Genomic DNA, 24,734 nt, shown 5'->3' on the forward strand with positions numbered 1-24,734 from the left:
ATTACCCTATGCTTTGATGTTTTATATTTTTATTTAATATAAAATTTTCAATCTTCATAATAATCATTTGATGTACCAAATCAAGGATAGAATTTTTAAGCAAAATATTTGAAAATTTGGCAACTAACTTGGTCCTGGGTTTTCTTAAGATTCTTTTCTGTTTTACTTAAGACATCTAGAAGTCTTGTCTGACTTATGTATCATTTACCTTTTTGTGACAGTGAAGATTTGGAATTGCCCATTTCAATATAATGATTGAAAGTATGCCAGCTTTAAATAGACCTTAAGGCTCACCTCATTGCTTTTATTTTGGTGTCACCAGTATCTGTATAAGGAAATGAGAATTTCTTTTCTTGCTACTATCATCATTACACTTTTCTGTAAACCAGATGCAGGATATTCTTCAAGCCTCAGAGCTCTGCAGCTGTTTCATAAATCAACCACTACTCTTTTTCTTGAGCCCAAATACATTATCTAAATAACAGGCTTATTAACTCCCTTATGGAATAAGTGGGTCTTATGAGCAATAATGAATTAGAGTCTGTCTACTACTAATCAGTGTAGTGAATTGGGGAGCAAACCACTTTGAAAAGAAAAACTGTAGTTTTAACATTTATGAACGCAAAAGATAAAGATGAATATTAAAAAGGTTATTTAGAAATTTTATGACTATTTTAACTTATTTTTAACTTCACATTTTAGTATCAAAGAATATAAGATATGCTTCAGTGAGCCTTGCTGAAAATGAATCTTTGCAGTTGCTGTGGCAACATCTTTAATACCAGATAAAATGAAATTCCTTAGAAGAATAGAGTGAACCTTTTCCTCTGGCACACACACACATACACACACACATACCTTTTTATGTCCTTTTTTCCAGGAATTTTTTTTACATACTCTTTTCATATCATATTAAACTATAGTCTGTTACTTTATGTTCAAAATAAATCATAATAATAGTTAGCATGTATATAGTACTTCATAGTATTGTATGTATTACACAGTACTTTAGGATTAGCAAAGCACTTTACATATATTAGCTCATTGGATTCTCATGATAACCCTGTGAAGTAGGTGCTATTATCATCCCCATTTTACAAATGAGGAAATTAAGAGAGGTTGTCACTTATATAGTGCCATATATCGAGTGACTGAGGCAAGACTTCCAGACTCCAAGTTCAGCCCTTTAACTATTATGTCATTATACTCTAAATATTTCAGATTCTGAAAAGTACACCTAAATAATCTATTGGCTATCCACAATTGCTAGGGACTTATTTCAAAATACATCTCCTCCTTTTCTTCACTTTCTGTTCATTAATGGCTATCCACTCCTCCTTAGGCAGAATTTACCTATGGCTCTCTCTCACCTTTTTGTGTTCCTTTCACCTCCCAAACCTCCCAAACCAGAAGTCTTCATGTTGCCTTTGGCTGTGCAAAGCTCCTTACTGTAGACTCAAAATTACACCGTGGCACAAAATTGCCATCAGTACAATCTTTTCCTCACCACTCCTTTTATTACAGCCAACTCATTCTCTTAAGGCTATCTCACAATCTAATTAAAACAACCTTTATTAAGGCAAGGAAAGCTGATAAGATTTCTTCTCTGACCTTTCCAAGATTCTTTGCCTATATTTTCAAATGAATCTAATTAACAAACTTTTAGGAAATGTGAAAAGAAATATTTCTGACTGGGGTCCTCTTCTTAAATCACATAATTTATCTTATTCCTCCTAAATATAAAGTCGGGGTGTGGGTGGAAATGAGGAAAGAGCAGTTCCGAGACATAATTGTCCCATCAGATCTCCACTTCTTAATGAAGGTGCTATCTCCCACAGCAGATGGAAATTACCACCTTCTCCCACACTCTTGCCATCTTAATATAACCTAGCCTCTCTATTCCAGTGTTTATCCTCTCCAGACTTTCCACATTTGGGACAAGAGCTTCTCTCCAGTTGGAGGCTCTTCAGATCCCTGAGTTATGGGGACCTCCTGCCAGGGAAGCAGGAAAATCTGCCTCCTATACGTTTGTGTCTTCATAGTCATTGATGTCTACTGCTTCAGTATATGCCAATTGGAGTCACTTTTCAGAGTAGCTTCAGAGAAGCTTTCTGTACTATTTGGTTACTTGATCATGTGAAAGTAATGCTTTTTATGGTTACTTATGTGAACTGCCTATCATGTATACATAATCAGCTGTATAGCATAATTGCAATTATGTATATCATTAAATATCTGCCAAATAACTTTTGCTACAAATTTCAATTCAGTATCTAAAGTGCTAAAGTCTATTCATATATGCTCATTATTCATAGTTACCTTAGTAACTTGTAAAACTGAGATAAAATGTTACTGGTGGTATGCACTTGTAACACAACTATGTGGAGTAAGGCATGAATTATGTAGACATAGACCAGGACAAAATCAAATCAACAAGCATTTATCAAGTACCTACTTATATGCCAGACTCAGTGCGGGCCAATACAAAGAATGGAGCAATCCCCATTCTCAAAGCACTCATAATGTAATAGGTCTCTCTCTCTCTCTCTCTCTCACACACACACACGCTCTCTTTTTTATTATTTCAGTCATTTCCAGTATGTCTAACTCTTTGTGACCCATTTGTTTTTGTTCTGTTTTTTTTTTTTTTTTTTTTTTTTTTTTTTTTTTTTTTTTTTTTTTTTTTTTTTTTTTAGCAAAGATACTAGCGTGTTTGCTATTTATTTTTCCAGCTCATTTTAGAGATGAGGAACTAAAGCAAACAGGGTAAAGTGACTTGCCTAGGGTCATAAAGCTAGTGTCTGAGGCCAGATTTGAACTTAAGTCTTCCTGACTGTGGGGCCAGGACTCCATCTACTACACCACCTAGTTGCAAACACATACCAAATGACATACCACATATACATACACCACATCACACTTATCACACACATATCCACCATATCACATATCATATATACTCTCACACAGACATATACACACAAATAAATACCAATAATTATAAGGTAATTGGGGAGAAAGGACACTAACAGCTAGAACCAGGAAATATTTTGTGTCAGAAGGTGCTACTTGAGCAGAATGTTGAAGAAAGAAGGATTATAGGAAGTAGAGATGAGTAGGCAAATCTCCAGGCATAGGAAAGAGCCAGTGCAAATGCATGGAGGTAAGAACTGAATGTGGTTATAAGTGGAAGAAAGGCCTGGAATCATAGATTGGGAAAAAATCTATGTGAATTTTGAAGAGCTAAACTGTATATTTTAGCCTAAATACATTTGGAAATCACAGGACATTGAATGAATGACAGAGACATATGTATGATTAAGGAAAGTAAGTTTGGCAACTGTGTGGTAGAGGTTAATTAAGAGGCTATTGGAATAGTATAAGTGATAACTGATAAAGGCCTGAACTAAAGTAGTGGCTATTTAAAAAGAGAAATGTATGATTCAAAAGTTGTGAAGGTAGAAACATCAATATTTGACAGTTGATTGGATATGCAGTAAGTTACAAATTTGGGAGACTGTAAGAATGACTAATGCTTTTAATAGACATAGAAAATCTGGAAGAATAGCGAGTTTAGAGGGAAAGTTAAGGAGTTTTGTTTTCGACTTGTTGAGTTCAGGGATATTCCAGAATAATTGGTTTGAAATGTATTGTAGGCAGTTGGTTATGTATGACTGGGGCTGGATATATTTATCTGTGTGCTATGTCCGCAGATCTGAAAGTTAAACCTATGGAAGATGATCTAGAGAGAGACAGAGAGAGGGAGGAAGGGGAAAGTGGGAGGGAAAGGGGGAGAGAAAGAGGGAGGAAGAGAGAAGGGGGAGGAGGAGAGAAGAGGAGAGGGGAAGAGAAAGGAAAGGAAGGGAGGGGACAGATGGGGAGGAAAGAGGAAAGGAAAGGGGAGGAAAGGAGAGGGGAGGTAAGGAGGAGGGAGAGACAGAGAGAGAGAAAGGAAAGAAAGAGGGAAGGGAGGAGGAAAGAGGGAAAGAGGGAGAGAGAACTAACCCATGACAGAGCTTTAGAGGCACATTCATAGTGATGGGCTATGATATGGAAAATAAGACTAGGGGAGATCAACAAAGTAATGAGCTTTATAGAAGAACCAGGAAAGAGTATTGAAGAACCAGGTAGAAGACCCAGAAATCCAGAAGGACAAATTATACAGGAGAGAGTGATTATCAGTATCAGCAGAGAAGTCAAGCAGTAAGAGAATTAAACAAAACAGACAGACAGACAGATAGATAAATAGATAGATGATAAAGATACCTATATAGATATAGATATACTTGACAAGTAAGAGATCATTGATTACTTTGGAAAGAGTGGTTGAGAAAGTTGTAAGAAAACAGATTACAAAATGGTTGAGAATGATGAAAAATCATATCTCCAGCAAGAATTGATGGACTCAAAGTTCAGATTAAAACATTTTTCTCTTTCTGTCTCTTGTTTTGTTTTAACATAGTTATTGCAGAAATATGTTTTGCCTAACTTCATATGTATATTTCTTGCCTTCTCAATAGGTAGGGGAGGAATAGAGAAAGGAAGAGAATTTGGAATTGAAAATATAATATAATTTTAAATAATTGAGGAGTGGGAAAAGGGAGACAAAGTGAAGGCAATAAATTTAGATAATCTTTTCTAGGATAGATAAGAAAGGGAAGAGATGGAGGATAAGGGTTAAGGGAAGATTTTTTAACGATGGAGGAAACTTGGGCCTGTTTGTAAGCAGTAGAGAAGGAACCAGTTGAAAGAGATGTTAAATATTGAGGGAGACAGGGATTATTGAGTAGACAATCTGCTGAAGAAAACAGGAGAGGATGTAATCAAGAGAATGGCAAGGACAAGGAGTGCTTCATTATCAGAGAGTAGGGGATAGGGGAGCGGGGTGATATCAAGAGGTTTTGAGATGAAAAGGAGGGGGAAGAATTCATAGCAAATGTCCTACATTTTCTCAGTAAAGTTAGGTTCTTTATTAAGTGTTTGAGGGAGACAGGGAGGAATTGGGAGATTTGAAAGAATTGGCCTTCAATTTGAATTATTATTTGAATTATTTGAATACTGTTAGCCACATAATATTTAATATACTGTTTTCCATTCAATTATTTGGTGCATTGCAAAGACACTATTGTGTATCTTGTCATCCAGAATTTCACTATTCTCTTTATCAATTTTTGAGGATATGGTAGAAGTTACAATGACCATGGTAAAGATAAAAGGATGGTATATCTATACACAATGTGGTTAGGAAACAACAATAATAGATATGTTTTATATATGTATATATGTATGTAAATATGTGTATCTATGCTTTTATGTATTTGTATGTATGTGCATGCACATACGTTTTGGAGGAGGGAAGGAAAAAGAGAGACAGAGAAAGAGGGGAAGGTGGGGAGAGGGAGAAAATCAAGTGGGCAGAACAACATGCTAAATTCTCCCTCCCAATTGTCCCACAAGAGTCACAGGTATGTCAGACTGAAAATCTGCAGGATTTTCATTTTGCTATTTCAATAGCTTAGAAACATTTATATGGTTATTAACCACAAAAATAGAAGTCAAAGCAAATGGATTTATATCTATGATTCTGACAAGTAAACTTTCTTTCTACTTAATGTAATATTGTATTTTTTATAATACTCCAATACAGTTCTAAAACTCAGACTTGAAATTCAGGACGAATTTTTTTTGGCAATAAACATTTTTTCATAGATGAGAAGATTTTAAATCTTTCCAAATATAGTAAGTCCAGTTTTGGTTATGTGACAAATTATTTCTATATGTCTTTTTGTCCCTCACAAATTCATTATAATTTTTTTTAATGGAAGCATTTAGGTAGGAAACAGAAATAGTTAAGTAATTTGTAGATATTCAGACATCTATTGGGGTATTTGTTTTAAAAGGGAGGAGATATATTTTTCTGGGGTTATGTTGGCTTTTACTAAAATAAATAAATTAAAGGCTATTTCTTAAAAAGACTAGTTCAAAATTTTAGATATGGTATTGATATAAACTGAGTGATAAGAATAAATCCAAGTTATAGCTTATATACATTCAATGAAATGTTGCCCATAAGCTTTTGTTTACAAATATATTTTAATCTTAAGTAACAATTTTCATTTCATTTTAATTAGCTGCCATATGTTGCTATTGGAATTTAGTCCAAGAAACTGTGAAAAACGCCAATGTATATGCAAGCCAAAATATATTTCATTTACAAAGGCTTTGCATCAATGGGGGAAATACTTTTTCATTACTTCATCTTTTCCCTTAGGAATAAAACATATAACATATAATCAAAAGCCACTTTGTTCAAGATTGGAAAATGATATCCTAGCATAGTTGACATAGGATTTTAGTATGTAGCAAAGTGTTTCCTAAATACAAATTGCTTCACTAGTTCAAATTAATTTTGCTCAGCTAAAAACCTTTGGCATTGGCAGGTAAATTCAACTAACAGATTTTTATTTTAATTTTTTTGGTATATTGTGGAACTTGCCTCATATGCATAGTTACATACATTTTCTTTTTATATTCAGTAACAAACACCTGTTTCCAAATATTTCAAACAAATTGTTTATGTCATAAACTTAAAGTATTCAGGGCATAGCATATGTTAAACTAATCATCTGATCACAGCTTCATTTAAGAGATAGGAAGATACAAAAGCACAAAAGGAGTGAAGTGTATTTATATACACATTATATACACATTAATGTTCAAGAATATATTCTTTAAAAGTTGTCTGACACATTGTTGGTGGAGTTGTAAATGAATCCAACCATTCTGGAGAGCAATCTGGAATTATGCCCAAAAAGTTATCAAACTGTGATCCAGCTGTGGTATTACTGGGCTTATATCCCAAAGTATTTCTTATATCCCAAAGAAATACTAAAGAAGAAAAAGACCTGTATATGCCAAAATGTTTGTGGCAACCCTTTTTGTGGTGGCTAGAAACTGGAAAATGAATGAATGACCATCAATTGGAGAATGGTTGGGTAAATTGTGGTATATGAATGTTATGGAATATTGTTCTGTAAGAAATGACCAGGAGGATGAATATAGAAAGGCTTGGAGAGACTTACATGAACTGATGCTGAGTGAAATGAGCGGAACCAGGAGATCATTATATACTTCAAAAACAATACTGTATGAGGATGTATACTGATGGAAGTGTATTTCTTTGATAAAGAGAAGATCTAATTCAGTTCCAGTTGATCAATGATGGACAGAAGCAGCTACACCTAAAGAAAGAACACTGGGAAATGAGTGTAAACAGCATTTTTGTTTTTCTCCCCAGGTTATTTTTACCTTCTGAATCCAATTCTCCCTGTGCAACAAGAGAACTGTTCGATTCTGCACACATATATTGTAAATAGGATATATTATAACATATTTAACATGTATAAGACTGCTTGCCATCTGGGGAAGGGGGTGGAGGGAGGGAAGGGAAAAGTCAGAACAGAATTGAGTGCATAGGATAATGTTGTAAAAAATTATCCAGGCATATATGTTCTGTCAATAAAAAGTTATAAAAAGAAGTATATGGGAGAAAATAAAGATATTAAATTTAAAAAAAAAAAGTTGTCCAACCACTCACCCCTTCCTCTAGTTACTCCTACTACTTGTCCTAGAGGTAATTTCCAGCAGGGTGAGAAAGAGACATCCACAGTTGAGGTCAAAGCAGAACTGGGCAATTATTCTACCCATGCCCTTGTATTATGGAAGCAAAGAACAGATAGAACTCTCTTCAATATCTGGTTACAGAGATCAGCAATAGCCTTAGCTTCCATTTGCTTAGTAAATGGAATAAATTTATGTATTTCCCTTTCCCCAGAAAAAGAAGTCTTAAGTATGCTTAAAATATTGAGATTCCTTCTTTTTTTGTCATTGCAACAATTCTTTTAGTCATGCCCTTTATCCTGAGTAGTGAGTGGACCAAATTCTGGGATTATTTTTCCAAATTAGGGACATGCCAGGGTTTATCTTTTACCACCATCAAGGCACTGCTATCTGATAGTTGTTTAAAGAAAACAGTATGGAAAACAAGTACTATCATAGTACACATCAGTAATAGGAAAAAACATTCTAGAATTTTTCTGTTGTCAGATGAAATTGTTTGCAAAGATTTTTATAGGTGCAAAAAAATTATCATAAACAATATCCCTCCCTAACAAAGGTTTTTTCTGTGTTTCCTTTCATTGCATCTTGGTTGCCTGGTTTCTGGTTCTGAATAAACCTTTTCCTCTTCAGAAATAGACTTTAAGGGAATTTTTAATACTTCAAATAAGGATTTTATGGTTTAAACTTTAAAAATGAACCTACTTTTTTCTATTTCAGCTAACATATATACGGCAAGAATATGAAACAAAACTCAAAGGTCTGATGCCAGCATCTCTAAGACAAGAGCTTGAAGACACCATCTGCTCATTAAAATCCCAGGTAATTTTTTAAAATATTGCTTTTTTGTATACTTCTTGCAGAAGTATGTTTCTGAAATTCTCTCAGCATACCTTTTTGGAAAAGAAACTTGTAAATGAGTTAAATTAAATGTAGTGAAGGTCAAGACACTGAGATAAATGTTTCAATACTTTTAGCATCACATACTATTCTGAATCAAACATTTCTTCTTTTAGAGCTACTATCTTACTAGTTCAAGAATTCATTCTATTTGGCTGCCTTAAAAATGGGAAAGTTCTGGATAATGTTTCTACTTTTATTCTTTAAAAAATACTGTAGAAAAAAAGAGTGCACTGTTCATTTGGTCATTTTTTCTCCTTTCCATTTAAAAAATTTAGCGGGGGGGTTATCAGTTGGTGAATGAATGAAAAAATTTAGTATATGACTATAAGGGAAATTAATGCATATAAAACAAATGAAAAAGCTGTATGCAGAAAAACCCTGGAAAACATAAATTAATGCAGAGTGAAGTGAGAGAACTAGAAGTATTTAGACAGTAACTTTGTAAAGAAAAACAACTTTGAAAGATTTAACTCTGATCAATGAAAAAGCAAAGCATTACTGCAAAAGACCAATGATAATAAAGGATGTTATTGGCCTGACAGAAAGGCAGGGAAACTCAAGAGAAGTTTGAGAAATATATTTTTTAACATGGCCAATTTGTGTCTGTTACCTTCTTGTAGTACTTTTTTCCTTGTTACAAAGGAGAGTTTTTCCTTTTAAAGGTTGGGGAACTAGCAATAGTAATGCCAGAAACAAATAAGAAGAAAAGAGGATTATTGTAGAATTAAAAAAAAAAAAAAAAAAAAAAGCAGAAAGGAAGAGGCCAGCTGTTATTAAAAAATGCACTTTATTCTTTTAAAAATGCAAGCTATATGTAATAGAGATTTGTGGTTCTATGTATTATCTTTTTCTGTTTATATACATATACTTATAATATACATAGAGAGAGAGAGATACTCATGTTTGTTAATGATCATCAAGTTCAGAATAACAAGCCAAAAAAACCCTCTAATATTAAAACTATTTGAAGTTTTTTTTCCCCCTTAGCGCCTACTGTTAGTCATGTTAACTTTTGTCCCATTTACAATCCACATTCTAACAAATCCTCACCCTTTATTTTTGGTATTAGTCCCAGAATCCCATCATTCATCATAATGTTGATTCCAGACTGAATAAGAGAACATAGAAATAGGAATGGAAGTTAGGCATTTTCATTATGGTTTGCTAAAGTGGTGCTGAATAGTGCTTGAGTTGTAAACATTGTCTATATAGTTTCCTGCCCAAGAATAATGAATCATAACAGTCATAAAAAAAGAAAAAAAAAACCTTTGAAGAAAATGAACTGTAATATGTGTCCTTTTTCATTAAAGCCTCCTCAAAAAAGACACATTTCACACACACAAAAATTAGTTGGAGTAATAAAATAGATTTTAAGTTTATAAAATGTCAGAGTAAAAAAGACATAAGTTAAAATAATAAACTTAAATCTTTTGGGGGTAAATCTTTTTTATCTTTGTTATATTCTATAGAATATGATTAATTGAAAGGAGATAATTCCTTAAGTTATAGGAGCCAGTTTAAAAGCCATAATATGAGGGGGATGAATTTTAGAATACTAAAAAGACCACAAGATTTTGAATCAAAGAACCTGGGTTCTGAATCCCAACTAATAACCTTAAATTCATGTGACTTAGGAAAAAATCACAACCTGTCTAACTCTACAAGCTTCCACATCTATAAAATGAAAACTGAACTAGACATCATTTAAGTCCATTCCAGCTCCAGAGCTTATGAGAGAGAGACAGACAAAGAAAGACAAGAGACAAAGAGACAGAGAGACTGTGTGTGTTTGTAATTAAGATCATTTGTAATAAACTTGAATCACCTGGTATAATTTGTCTTCCATCTTAGATGTAGTATACACTTGAATGGAAATTTACATTCTCTGCTTACTTGTGTGTAAGAATGAATTTATAGTAGCTTTTAAGCCTGATATATTCCCTTCAGTGATATATCTGTGAAGGGAGTTTGCAGGAATTTGGTCTACCCACCCACCCAATTCAGTTGATGTCACAGGATATAATCACAGATGATGAGGTGTTAAACCTATTAACACAATAACACCTCATCATCATCTGTGATTTTTTTTCCTGTGACTACATCAACTGAGCTGAAGACCTAGAGACCAAATTCTCATCTCTTACGTGTCTTTCATATGAAAATGAAGTTTTCTTTGGAGCACCTTATGTTTCTGCTTCAAGGTTTAATTAGAAAGATTGCTATGCTCTCCCTAGCATGCAAAGAAATTGCCATTGGTAGCTAGACAAAAAAAGAGTTAAGTGAAGTTTATTTTCAGTTGAAATCACAAGCTGTTTTAGAGGACTGATTGACCTACACATTGACTAATAGAAAACTTTCCAGAGGATCATTCATATGTGTACAACCTTACACCATCAGAGAACTTTTAGGAGAAAATAGCCATTGTCTATATGAAACTGTTAGGTCTTTCCTTCCAAGGGTACCTTATTTTAGCCTTTATTTCTTTTACTTATATATGCCTATATCTGTCTATGTTTTCTCCCCATTCTAAGTCAGTCTCTTTGAAGGCAGAGGCTGCCTTGTTGTCTTTGTTTCCCTAGTGCTACACATAGTAGGTGCTTAATAAATACTTGCTGATTGATTGATGATATACCTGCAAGACTTCTGTTATGATCCATGTCATTTCACCGTAATAAAAGTAACTCAGCCTCCTAAAAATGAATGTTACCCCAGAAACAGATTTCTGCCACCTGCATTTGTGCCCATAATTGGCAGCTGCATAATGTATCCCAGACTATTCACTTAGTAGCAGCCAGTTTGAAAGCACAGGTGATATATCCCTTGAAAATTGTTGAAATTCCTGTTATAAAGTATCAGTTAGAGGTCAATGAAAGTATTAATTGTTGTTGGGATCAAGAGGGCACTTGGGTGAAATAAAGAACTGAATGGTATTTTGAATAAGCAAATTATAAGCAAAACATAGGTGCCCATTGGTCATGTGTCAGTCCTTTGTGTTGCTATTAGAATTTGTTTTGCCTTTTTGTTTAACAAACTCATTTCAGACTCCTCTACTTTTATATGATTTTGCATAATTATATTATCTTAAACCTGGTTATTGTAAAACCTGGGTCAATGATGAAATCCTAACATGAAATGAAAAAACAAATCTGAAACTACTCATACAGTTCATAATCCTTGATTATGCCAAGTCATGGTATTCGTCATATAAAAAAGCATTTTAGTTCATTTTTGAATTGCTTTAAGATGTTGAATATGGATATCTCTAATATTTTAAAAATGTATAAGCCTTCAAAATACTAAAAGAAACCAAGTAAATTTCTGATGTAGAAAAGCCAAAATCTGTGCAATTTCATTCTCTCACCCTTGTTCAATTTTTCAATATTATACTGGAAATGAATCATATCACTTCATCCATGAAGACACTAAATACCAAATTAAAATTGAGCTTCTCTACAAAATCACTTCCCTAGCATTTGACCACTTTCTGGGTTTTCTAGTTCCCCTAGTTTTATTAGATTATAGTATAAACCAAAACTTTGCTAATTTCAAAAAGATCTTAGTTAAACCGAGCAACAATGAAATATGCAAGCAAAATATGAATGCAAGATTTTTCTTGTAGACAATTTAGAGTGGGGATGGCTAGGCTTTTCATGACATGGACTATATTTGCATAAAGTAAAATACATAGGATTACAAAGGAAAGCAGTTAAATTGAAATAATTGTCAAATTAGTTTTTGGGGGGTTTTTTTGTTTTGTTTTTTTTTACCAGGGAAGGTGGGAAGAAATTTGAGGTGAAGTAAGTTGCTCAGGGGCACACAACTAGTAGTATGTGAGGCTGGATTTGAACTCAGGGCCAGTGAGTTAGGTTCATAAGGCACGATAGTCAATGACTATAGTAATCTAATGTTTGATAAACCTAAAGACCCCAGCTTCTGGGATAAGAACTCACTATTTGACAAAAATTTCTGGGGAAATTGGAAAATAATATGACAGAAACTAGGCATTAACCATCACTAATACTAGAGTATTATACCTATTATACTGATAAGGTCAAAGTGGTTTCATGATTTAGATATAGAGTGATATATATGGAATAAATGGACTTTTCCTTAAAATGATCAGTAGTATCTATTTAAAACCATTAGAATCATCCTATATAATGGGGACAAACTAGAACCATCCCCAATAAAATCAGGGGTGAAAAAAGGTTGCCCACTATTACTATAACTATTCAATATTATATTATAAATGCTAGCTTTGGCAATAAGAGAAGAAAAAGAGATTTGAGGAATTAGAGTAGGGAATGAGGAGACCAAGTTATCACTTTGCAGATGATATGATGATATATTAGAAAATCAACTAAAAAACTGCTAGAAACAATCCATAAGCAGGATACAGAATAAATCCACAGAAATCATCAGCATTTTTATTTATTACCAACAAAAGTTCAGCAGCAAGAAATACAAAGAGAAATTCCATTTAAAATAACTGCTGATAATATAAAATATTTAGGAGGCTACTTGCCAAGGGAAAGTTGGGAACCATATGAATCTAACTACAAAACACTTTCTACACAAATAAAGTCAGATCTAAAAAACTGGGTAGGCTGAGCAAATATAATAAAAATGACAATACTACCTAAATTAATCTATTTATTTAGTGCTATGCCAATCAAAGTCCCCAGAAATTATTTTACAGATCTAGAAAAAATAATAACAAAGTTTATCTGGAAGAACAAAAGGTCAAAAATTTCAAGGGGATTAATGAAAAAAATGCCAATGAAAGTGCCCTAACTGTGTCAGATCTAAAATTGTATTATAAAGCAGCAGTCATCAAAATCATTTGGTACTGGCTAAGAAATAGAGTAATTAATCAGTAGACTAGGTTAGGTTCACAGGACAAAATAGTCAATAACTATAGCAAATCTAGTGTTTGACAAACCCAAAGACCCCAGCTTTTGGGATGAGAACTCACTATTTAACAAAAATTGCTGGGAAAATTGGAAATGAATATAGTAGAAATGAGGCATTGACAAACACCTAAAACCATATGCCAAGATAAGGTCGAAATGGATCCATGATTTAGACATAAAGAGTGATATTATAAGCAAATTAGAAGAACATAGGATAGTGTACCTCTCAGACCTATGGAGGAGGAAGGAATTTCTGACCAAAGAAGAACTGGAACTCATTATTGAACACCAGATAAATAATTTTGATTATATTAAATTGAAAAGTTTTGTTGTGGTTTTTTGCCAACAAAACTAATGCAGACAAGATTAGAAGGAAAGCAACAAATTGAGAAAACATTTTTTTTTTACATTTAAGCGTTCTGGTAAAGGCCTCATTTTTTCTATTTACTTTTGGTCTTTTCATTAAGAATGCTTGGAAGTCCTCTGTTTCATATTCATTTTTTCTCTCAAAGAGTATATTTAGTTTTGCTAGGTAGGTGATTCTAGATTGTAATCCCATCTCCTTTGTCCTCTGGAATATCCTATTCTAAGCCCTCTAATTCTTTAATGTAGAAGTTGCTAAATCTTGTGCTATCCTGAGTATAATTTCATAATATTTGAATTGTTTCTTTCTGGCTGCTTTGCAACATTTTCTTAGGAGATTTGGAATTTGGCTATAATATTCCTGGGAGTTTTCATTTGGGGATCTCTTTCCGGAAGTTATTAGTGCTTTCTTACAATTTCTGTTTTACTCTATTGCTTTAGAATATCAGGAGGTTTTCCTTGATGATTTCTTGAAAGATGATATTTAGCCTCTTTTTTTAAAATCATGACTTCCAATTAATTAGCCCAATAATTTAAAAATTATCTCTCCTGAATCTATTTTCCAGGTCAATTGTTTTTCCAATGAACTGTTTCACATTGATTTCTATTGTTTTCATTCTTTTGGTTTTGTTTTATTATTTCCTGATTTCTCATAAAGTCATTGGCTTCCTATTTGCTTAATTCTAATTTTTAAGGAATTATTTTTTTCAGTGAGCTTTTGTAACTCTTTTTCCATTTGGCTAATTCTGCTTTCTTAAGGCATTCTCCTCATTGGCTTTCTGTTCCTCTTTTTTCATTTGGCCTATTCTGCTTTTAAAGTGTTATGTCCTTCATCTTTGTGTATGTCTCCTTCACCAAAATGATGACTCATTTTTCATGTTTTTTTTAATATCACTTTCACTTCTCTTTCCAATTTTTCTTCCTCATCTTATTCAATTTTCAAGTTTTTTGAGCTCTTCCATGACCTAAAACCAATTCAAAATTTTCTTGGAGGCTTTGGATGTAGGAGCTTTGACTTTGTTATCTTGTGATTGTGGATTTTGATCTTCCTTGTCACCATAGTAACTTTTTATGGTCAGAAGATTTTTCTCTTGTTTGCTCATTTGCCCAGCCTATTACTTGACAGTATGGAGAGTGCATTGTCCCAAGTTTCAGGGATTTTGTACAACTGTTTTCAGAGATCCTTCTAAGGACCTTTAATTTTTCAGTTCTTACAAGATTGTATGATCCAATGAGAAGTATATTTACTACTTTCCTGGCCTATACTCTAGTCTTTGGGTGACCATAAGCACTCTTTTCTGCCCTGGGAAATATGAGAAAGGTCCCTATTCCACTGTGGCTGCAAGCTCTTATATGCTAGTGCTCCTTCTCTCCCTGGGACTGCCACCCAGAACTGTGACCTGGATCACAATATGAACAAAGCAACAGAGTTCTGCCACAGTGCTAGTAAAGAGGTCCCTGTAATCTTCTGACCAGTTGTTCATACTCTTACCATCTGTGGACTGAGATGTTAGCAACAGCTGCTGCTGATTCAGGGGTTCTAAAGGCCTGCTCCTGGTCTGCTGGAGCTAGGTCTGTGCTAATGCAGCCAACACTGGACTGTGCTCTACTCTCACTCAGATGAGACAGACCTTTCCTGCTGACCTTCTAAATTGTGTTTGGCTGGAAAATTATTTCATCCTGTCCTTCTGTGGGTTCTGCCATTCCAGGAATCACTTTATGGTATTTATTTAATGTGTTCAGAGCTGTTTTGGGGAGAGTTCAAGTGAGTTTCTGCCTTTTCTCTGCTATCTTAGCTCTGACTTCTGAAGCTTCTTGAAGCTAAGCCTTCTGACTCCCAACCCAATGTTGTTTCCACTGTGCTGTGCTCCTTTATCAGTTTTCTAGTGAGAGGCTGTGATCTCTCACTACCCAAGCAGCATCACCTTCCTTTGCAAACTACTCAACAAATGATTTCCTACTTTTTGCTTAAAGATTTCCAGTGAGAGACAACTAAACTACTTTCAGATAGTTCTGATTATATGGAAGTTGTTTTTTTCTTTATGTCAGTCTAAATGTGTCTCTTTTCATCTTACATCCCTTACTCCAAGTTTGTCCTCTGGGACAAAATGGAATAAGCTGACAACTCTTCTATTTCACAACCTTTCAAACTTGAAATGACAACTCTCATTTCTCCCTCCTAAATCTTCTCTTTACCAGGTTGTACATCCCCAGTTCCTTCAACTTGTCCTCCTCCATATACTGTGAAATTGACACCCTTTACCATCTTAAATGCCCTTCTATTATCACTTACCAGTTTATCAATGTCATTCCTAAAAAGCAATGTCCAGACCTGTAAAGAGCAAAATGCTTAACCCTGAGCAGTCACTTCATTTGCAAATGCCCTAGTCCTGCTCTTTACATTGCCAGTCTCTCCTAATTCCCAGGGCTTCAGAGAATCCTCTGGCCATGACCTTTGCAGTGTATAAACCAACTTTAACCCAGTTTACCTTGTTCTGAGGTCTTCAGAGGTCTCTGGCTACAATTTCACAAACCATAGTTTAAAAACTGATAGCATGCTCAAGAACAGCCATGTGCAAACTTAAAGTCTTTTATTATATTTGCTCACATATTGCCCTGACCTATTAACTCCTATGTGAACACTGGGTCTGCAAGAGACCCACATGTTCACTTCCTGCTTCCTTACCTCTCAGCTATCCATCCTCTTGGCTACTCCAGGAAAAAGAGACTGACCCCTTCCTGCACCAGGCTTAAGTAGGGTAAGTGAGGCCACATGCACAGCCAACATGAGGAGATATTCCCATTAATGAGGTTATCTCAATATGAGCAGAGTCTCACCTACTAGGTGGTCTCTGATCACAGAAATTACCTCTGGGAACCTCAAGCATTTCTGGCTTCTTTACTTCCTGTTTGTGCCAGCTTGACCTTTGTAAAAAACACCCTAACACAAACCTGAACACAGTTTTCAAGGTATGGTGAGTCAGCCAGTCAATAAGCATTAAGTATCTACTCTGAGGCAGGTGCTAGGCTAAGAACTGGGGTTATCAATAAAAGCAAAAGATACCCCCTGCCCTTGAAGAATTCACAATCTAAGGGGGGAGACAAGTAAACAAATTGTACAATAAGATTATATATAATCTAGTTTGTTAAACTGTGAATTATGACCCCATATGGAGTTACATAAGTGAATGTGGGGGTAATGAAATGATGATTTACTATGAGTAAATGTTTGATTTGTATACCTATTTTATATACCTAGGGTCATTTAAAATTTCTGTGGGAAAAAAAGGTATCACAAGTAGAAAAAGTTTTAAAACCCCTGATATACCATAAATGAAAAGAACTCTCTATAGGAGATGGGGTTTTGGTTGAGACTAGAAGAGATTCAGGGAAACCTGGAGGCAGAAATGAAGAGGGATATGGGGTACAGACAAAGAAAATGCCTGGAGCCAAGCGATGGAGTGCCTTGGTGGAACCACAAGGGGGTCCAGGGAGGGAGAAAAGGCTAGGAAGGACTTTGAACACCAAGCAGAAGATTTTGTTTTTGATCCTGGAGGTGATAGGGAGCCAGTGGAGTTTATTGAGTAAAGGCATACATATTTAATGTGAGATGCCTGTCTAAATTTAATATTTATATACTACAGTTTTCCCAAGCCTGAACCCACTGACAGAAATCCTGTTTATCGAATATGATGCTACTTTGTTTAATTACTTTTAAGTCCTATGTACCTAATTTGTTCCACTAATCAACTTTTCTATTTTTTAAACCAATACCAAATAGTTTTGATGGCTGCTGCTTTGTAGTCGGTTGAGATCAGCCTCTGCTGAACAATATTTCTTCCCATATTATTTTCATTATTTCCCTTGAGAAACTCAACTCATTGTTCCTCCAGATGGATTTTCTTATTCTTTCTGGTTCTACAAAGTAAATCTTTGGAAATTTGATTTGTATGACATCAAATAAATTTCAGTGCTGTTGTAATTTTATCATGGTATCACAACCCAGTTATGAGCAATTACTACCTCTGCAGTTACTTAGTTTTTTCTTTTTTTATTTCTGTAGTGTTTTGCAATTTTTAAAATATTTTTTCCTGTGTGCATGTTAGTAGCTAGATATGTGAACATTTTATACATTGTATGACTATTGTGAAGGGAATTTCTTTTTCTATCTTTTCCTGCTTGGTTTTGTTGGTATAGAAAAACTGACAATTGTATAGGTTATTTTATATTATTATATTTATATTATTAGTTGAAAGATAATTATAGTTGAATCTAGTTCTTGATTTTCTTAAGGAAAGAAAATCTAAGAAAATCAATATCTCTATAACAGCTAATATTGCTTTCTCCTTACCTATAGTTATTTCCTTAACAAATTTTTTTTCTTGTCTTATTACTGTGGCTAAAATTTCTAGAACCATATCAAAAAATAGTGGTGATATTATTCATCTTTATTTTATCCCCAATCTTGCTAGAACAACTGTTAACATTTTTACATTATAAATAATGCTAGCCTTTAGTTTTAGATAAATAATATTCCTGTTTTTTAAAAAACATAAAGGAGTGTTGAAGTTTTATAAAATATTTTTCTGCATCTATTCATGTAATTATGTTATCTTGATTATTTTTATTAATAAGGTCCATTATGTTTATAATTTTCCTTAATATTGAGCCCTGAATTTCCAATGTAAATCCAGCCATACAATGCCTTTTAACATTTTATATAATCTCTAATATTTAATATTTAGTTTAACTTTAAAAATTTTTTGTTATAGCCTCTTTGATAACATTTTTATTCAATATTTTGGGGTCAACATTCATTAGAGATATTAATCTACAGAAAGTATACATAACCATAAGTCTACAGATGTCTGAGTGATCCATGAATTTGGATAGGGAAAAAATATTTTTTCAATATAATTGGCTTCTTTTATAATTTTATACAGTTAAAACATTATTCTAAAAAAAGGCTCCCTAAGCTCTACCAGACTATATCAAGGTGTCTATCAGCTATCTATCTATCTATCTCTCTCTCTATCTATCTATCTACCTACCTGTGAAGACCGTGTATTTTTAAATCTGCAGGAGTCCGGAGTTCAGGTTAGGGAAAATCGTCAGTCTTTATTCTCAGTGAAGAAGGATTGCAGGTGGAAGAGAATCGGCAATAGCAATGTGTGCAGCTGAGTCAAGAAGCTAGCTAGACCAGCAGCCACACGACCAGCAGCTAGGAGTATGGAACCCAGGCCCAATCTCTCCCAGCTTCTCTTCCTGTCTCTCTCTGCCTCCACCCACCAAAATCGTCATTTCCTATACAACACATCAGGACTTGCACGGAGAGTGGGCAGGGACCATTCTTTATCCAATCATGTATATTAATAGAGTATAGCCCAATTACTATTTAGCCTCACATACTTGGGACCTCAGTGCATCAACTCAAACCTCAGCCCATTACACCTACCTACCTACCTACTTATATGGACACAAACAAAAGGTTAAGAATATTTCACCTATAGTTTTCTTCTCAGCTTTATTGGGCTCCTAAAAAGTGTTTAGTAGGGCTCAATCTTTCTCTTTTTACAAACAATTTATATACTGGAATTAAATGTTCTGTAAATATTTAATATAATTTATTTTTAAACTATCTGTTCCTGGGATTTTATCCTTTTGAAGTTCCTTTATAGCATATTCACATTCGTTCTCTGAAATTCTCTGAGAACCTGAGATTGGGTTGTATTTAAGTTCCCTATTCCTTGGTCTAATAATCTATGTAGCCTGTATTTTTGCAAATATTCATCCACTCAGTGTACTAATTTTTTTGCTATATAACTGGGGAAGTGGCTTTTAATATTTTTTTTTATTATTTCTTCCTCTTGGGAATTTTCTTTTGATTTTTGATTATGGCAATTTGGTTTTGTGCTATTATTTTAGATAATAGCAGCTAACATTACATAGTGTTTTTAAGATTTTTCAAGCACTTTACAAGTATTATCTTATTTATCTTCACAATAATTGACAGGTAGGTGCTATTGTTATCACCATTTTACAGAGGAAGAAACTGAGGAAGACAGATTAAATGAATTACCCAAAATTATGTAGTGTCTTTCCTGATTAAATTTAATGAGCGATTTATATTCCTATGACAGCTAATTGGTTTTGAACCAGATTAACTAACATTTTAGTTACTTTTTTAAAACTATTCCTGATTTGGAGCAGCTTAGATGGTGCAGTGGATAAAGTGCTGGCCCTGAAGTCAGGAGAACCTGAGTTCAAATGCAGCGATAGACACTTAACACTTCCTAGCTGTGTGAATCCTGGGCAAGTCATTTAACCCCAATTGCCTCAGCCAAAAAACAAACAAACAAACAAACAAAAAACAAAGACAAAAAACTGTTCCTCATTTGTCAATTTAATTCTTTTCTTTTCATTTTATTTTGTTTTGTTTTGTTATTCTAATTGTCTTTTCAATTTTATTACTTTTCTATTTTTTAGTTGTATTATCATATATAGCCTAATTCACTGACTTAGTTGTTTTGTTTTGTTTTACATTAAAGTCTTTAGAGACATCAATTTTCCTCTAAGAATACTGCATTCCAAAAGTTTTGATATGTTGTCTCATTTTTGAAAATTTTAAATGCAGTTATCTATTCTTTTTGTTCTGTGGCCCATATATTCTCCATTAAACTCCATATGTCTCCATTAAAGCCTGAATCCTTTTTTTAATGTTCTCTGTAGATGATAAATTTTATTGTATTATACTCAGTAAAGGACCTTTTTAATATTTGTTTTTCTGAATTTGCAAAGTTTTTATGTCCTAACACACGGTCAGCAAAAATGTGATCTTACTAAGGCAGACAACTGCAAGACCTCTCAGATCCTGAGCACTGTGATACTTCTCTTAATGAAGTCTAAGATTTTTTTTTAGTTCTCTTGGCAATCATATCAACTTTTGACTCACATTTTATTCCAGATTTAGTCAACTAAAATACACAAATCTTTTTTTTTTTAAACAGACTGCTGTTAAGCCATATCTTCACCTTAATATACTCATTAAGTTGATTTTTTAAACCCACATGTAAAAGACCAATGTTCTAGTCTGGTCAAAATTTTATCAAATTATCAAAACATATCAAATATGTTAGTAATCCTTCCCAGCTATGTGCCATCTGCGAATATGATAAGTCATTTATGCCTTTAATTCATTAATAAAAATGTTAGTGCAGAACTATGCACAGATTCCTGGGTTGCTCTCCCAGAGACTTTCCAATCAATTAGTTCTGCTTCCCCTTCCCCTCTAAAAGTGTGTTACATCAACTTTATGTATTTATATCTTTTATGTGTATATGCTTTCTTTCTTCCATTAGAATTTAAACTTCTTAAAGGCAGAAAATGCCTTTTTCTTCTTCTACTTCTTTTTGTGTGTGAGGCAATTGGGGTTAAGTGAGTTGCCCAAGGTCACATAGCTAGGAAGTGTTAAGTGTCAGATTTGAATTCAGCTACCCCTGACATCAGGACCAAAGCTCTGTCCACTGCACCACTCAACTGCCCCTTTGCTTTTTCTTTTATCTCCAGCATTTAGCATAATACTGACCAAATAACAAATACTTATAAAAACTTTTTGATTTGACAAATCTGAATTTCACCTAATTCACCTAATTATATGGTAATATCACCTGGCTCCCATTTCGCTATCTTTTCTTTTTTATATAATATAAAATATTTTACCAAATGTTCTATAGGTAAGCTATATATTTAGTATTCCTCTAGGTCAGAGTAATGACCTTGAATCAAATTCAAAAGAAAAATGGAGATCCTGGCCCATGGAGTTGAGAGGTGTTGGAGTAAGGTTGGTCAAGTTAAAGATTAGGAATGAGCCTACCAGGAACAGAAGCAACAAACAAACAAAATTCCTTTTAGAAATTAACATAAAATGTACTTTCAATAAATCCTCTGAGCCTTATCATTGACATTGTGTAAATTAAATTAAATCACAACATTGAGGTTGTGTTGAGACAAAACTACCTTTTTTTCTATTTAATGTGTTTTCTAGGTTAACTTTTTGCAAAAAAGGGCATCCATACTTCAAGAGGAATTGTCAGCATACCAAAACAGAAGGTACATATTGCAATTAAGTATGCCTTTAATTGACTGTGTCACTTTGCATCTATGAGTCTCAGGTACTGAAGTTTTAAGTCTTTGTTAAATGCTTAAATATGATGGCAGTTTGGAAAAACATCTATTCTATGTAAATACGTTGAGATGAAGTCACCTACCTCTTTTAATTAGAATACTTAGTTCTATTAGAGCAAGATTAGGGAATCTTCAGATTGATTGCAAAACTAGTGCTTGCCTCACTTTTCATGACAAGATATTGACTTGATGCATGTTGAAAAAGATTTGACTTGATGGATGTTTAAAAAGAAGAAGCCTTATTTTATAACAAGTTGATGCATTAGAGAACACATCTTCTAGAACAAAGCTTTATCAACTTTTTACATTTGCAACCCCTTTTCACCTGAGAAATTTTTACTCAATTCCATCTTAAATCTGAGCTGAGGTGATTCTGGCAGTGTTCATGCATGTACAGTGCAAAGTGACAATGTTGTGTATTCAGAACCAAAGCTGCAGGAAAACTGTTCAATGAAACATGGGCAAGCACTGCCATAAATAGGGTTCATTATGCATTTGATTTTGAATTAATTTTTGGTCATTGAACTCAAAAACCTTTTATCATTGTTGAATTTTTCATGACCCCACATTCAGTTATGTTATCAAATTATTTTTCTTCCCAAATATTCCACCAAGATTTAATTCTTTAATGTGAAAATAAACACACATATCTATCTCATTAGTATGCAAGTTTGCTCTCATTTTAAATAAGTGGTAAACTTTTATGTATACCAAAGAATTGTTTTTAAAAAGATTTCTTTAGGATTTATTATCAGAAAATGATTTATTTGTATACCTATTTTATATGCCTATCTATCCAGAGTCACATCAAAATTTCCCAGGCAAAAAGGGGTCATGAGTGGGAAAAATTTAAGAAGCCCTGTACTAGAAGTATCAGAGCCCTAGAAACTTTTGATCTGTTATATTTATACAGTGAAAAATAAATAGATGGTGGTGGTGTAACACTTGCAAAGACTCAGTTAATCTCAGTTTATCATTCATCTGAATCCACTGAACCTTTTATAATACAGTTTGTTTAATTAAGTCATTGATGCAGGCTGTTTGAACATATTTGCACAAGCCAATTTGATCAAATTCTCAAGCAAATGATCATGTAGTGAGGAGATCAGTCAGAATTATTTCAGCCTATATAAGAAATAGTTGATGGGCTGAATTTTACAGTTCCAATAGACTGACCAGATAAAAATACACAGATTTCTTGTTGAGTTTGTAAATCATATGCAGATATAAAAGCTAATGAAAGAAATAACTAAGTGTAATACTTTCACTTTCAGATAACTGAAGGAGAAAATATAGTTGCTGCAGTTGCTCAGTTCTCCTAATGGACTTCTTTCAGCAGGTTTGAAGATTTGGATATTGTAAATTAATCTGAGATCAATGAATAATTTTATGAGTAAAAAGAATGTAACTGATCATAAAATGACATTCATCATACACATTATGAATTTTTTGTCTTTTTTGTGTTTACCTGAATAATTTTTTTTCATTTTCTTATTTCTGATTGTCATATTTCACTTGTATGTTGAGTGTGTGCTAAATATTACTTATACTGAAAAGCAAAAGTATTTCTAGTTCTATATCTCATTATTGCTTTCTAGAGTTTTACTTACTACGTATAAGAAAAATCATGTTCATATTACTTGTTCTCAATTTTTAAGCATTTCTACATTGTTTTCATGTTCATGTAATATTAAAATATCCCTTTGTACCTTTCCAATATTATTTTTACTTTTTTGTATATGTCATTTACTAGCATCTTGGTTCTATGGTATTTATCCCTGGGGGGAGGAGGGGGGACTAAAAGCCTATACTATACCAGGAAAATAACTTTTTCTTTAGATAAGAACAAAACTATAGGTATTGCTTAAAACCGAGATTTTAGAATCTCTTGATGACAGCTAAGGTCCCATACACAAATTTATAGAAGTAGAAAAAGAATGCTTTGCAGAATGGACCACAACATGCTAATTTTTTGCAGATATTAGACAAATTTAGTATTTTCATCATGCTCTGAGAGTGGAAGCATGGGGCAAGGAGAAGAGCACTGGACTGAGATCAGGGGGCCTGAACTATAATGCTACTTCTGTCATCATTCACTTGTGCGAGTTCAGGCAAGTGACTTTCTTCTCTTAAGTCTTAACTTGAATTCTTAAGTCCCTTACAATTCAAAACAATAAACTTTTCTCCCCTTGAGGTATCATGCACTATGGAGAACAGCCTATTTTCATTTTTATATTTGTTCTTATTTTCCCAGTTGTTAATAGTTTTCAATATTATGTCAAAAATTTTAGGACTATATGATTGGTACTACCCATGATACTGATAATAGATTAAACCTTCCATGTAAAGCTAAAAGCAACCATCTGGTGCAACATCTTCATTTTATCGATGAGGAAAGTGATACTCAAAGAGGTTAAGTCATTTACCTATGATCATGTAGCTAATAAAGATCAGAACCTGGATTCAAGTTCAGTTTCCTGAACAAAACAAGGATGTACAAAGATACATGCTTCAGTATTCAATGAGGTCACTCTTTTAAAAATTTTTTATTATAGCTTTTTATTTACAAGTTATATGCATGAGTAATTTTACAGCATTGACAATTGCCAAACCTTTTGTTCCAATTTTTCCCCTCCTTCCCCCCATCGCCTCCTCCAGATGGCAGGTTTACCAATACATGTTAAATATGTTTAAGTATAAATTAAACATGTCCCAACAGTTATTTTGCTGTACAAAAAGAATCGGACTTTGAAA

The 24,734-nt window shown here is 33.7% G+C and overlaps 1 protein-coding gene across 12 annotated transcripts in view; it reads left to right on the top strand.

The window, feature by feature from the left end:
- The window catches only part of CEP112 (centrosomal protein 112), a 605,978-nt gene extending 581,466 nt beyond the window's left edge, over positions 1-24,512 (top strand). For 4 of the 12 annotated variants that reach the window (XM_031965672.1, XM_031965678.1, XM_031965671.1 and 1 more), the window contains 3 exons: positions 8,338-8,439; positions 21,841-21,905; positions 23,255-23,923. In XM_031965672.1, the coding sequence (XP_031821532.1) occupies positions 8,338-8,439; positions 21,841-21,905; positions 23,255-23,258 (171 nt within the window). In that variant the 3' untranslated portion in view covers positions 23,259-23,923. Of the gene's footprint in view, positions 1-8,337; positions 8,440-21,840; positions 21,906-23,254; positions 23,925-23,958 lie in introns of those variants that run through there. The other 8 variants (XM_031965676.1, XM_031965677.1, XM_031965669.1 and 5 more) reach the window with 4 other exon arrangements.
- Positions 24,513-24,734: the final 222 nt, after the last annotated feature.

Source organism: Sarcophilus harrisii, chromosome 4 (genome assembly GCF_902635505.1).
Source record: "Sarcophilus harrisii chromosome 4, mSarHar1.11, whole genome shotgun sequence".
In the NCBI taxonomy this organism is placed as follows: Eukaryota; Metazoa; Chordata; class Mammalia; order Dasyuromorphia; family Dasyuridae; genus Sarcophilus; species Sarcophilus harrisii.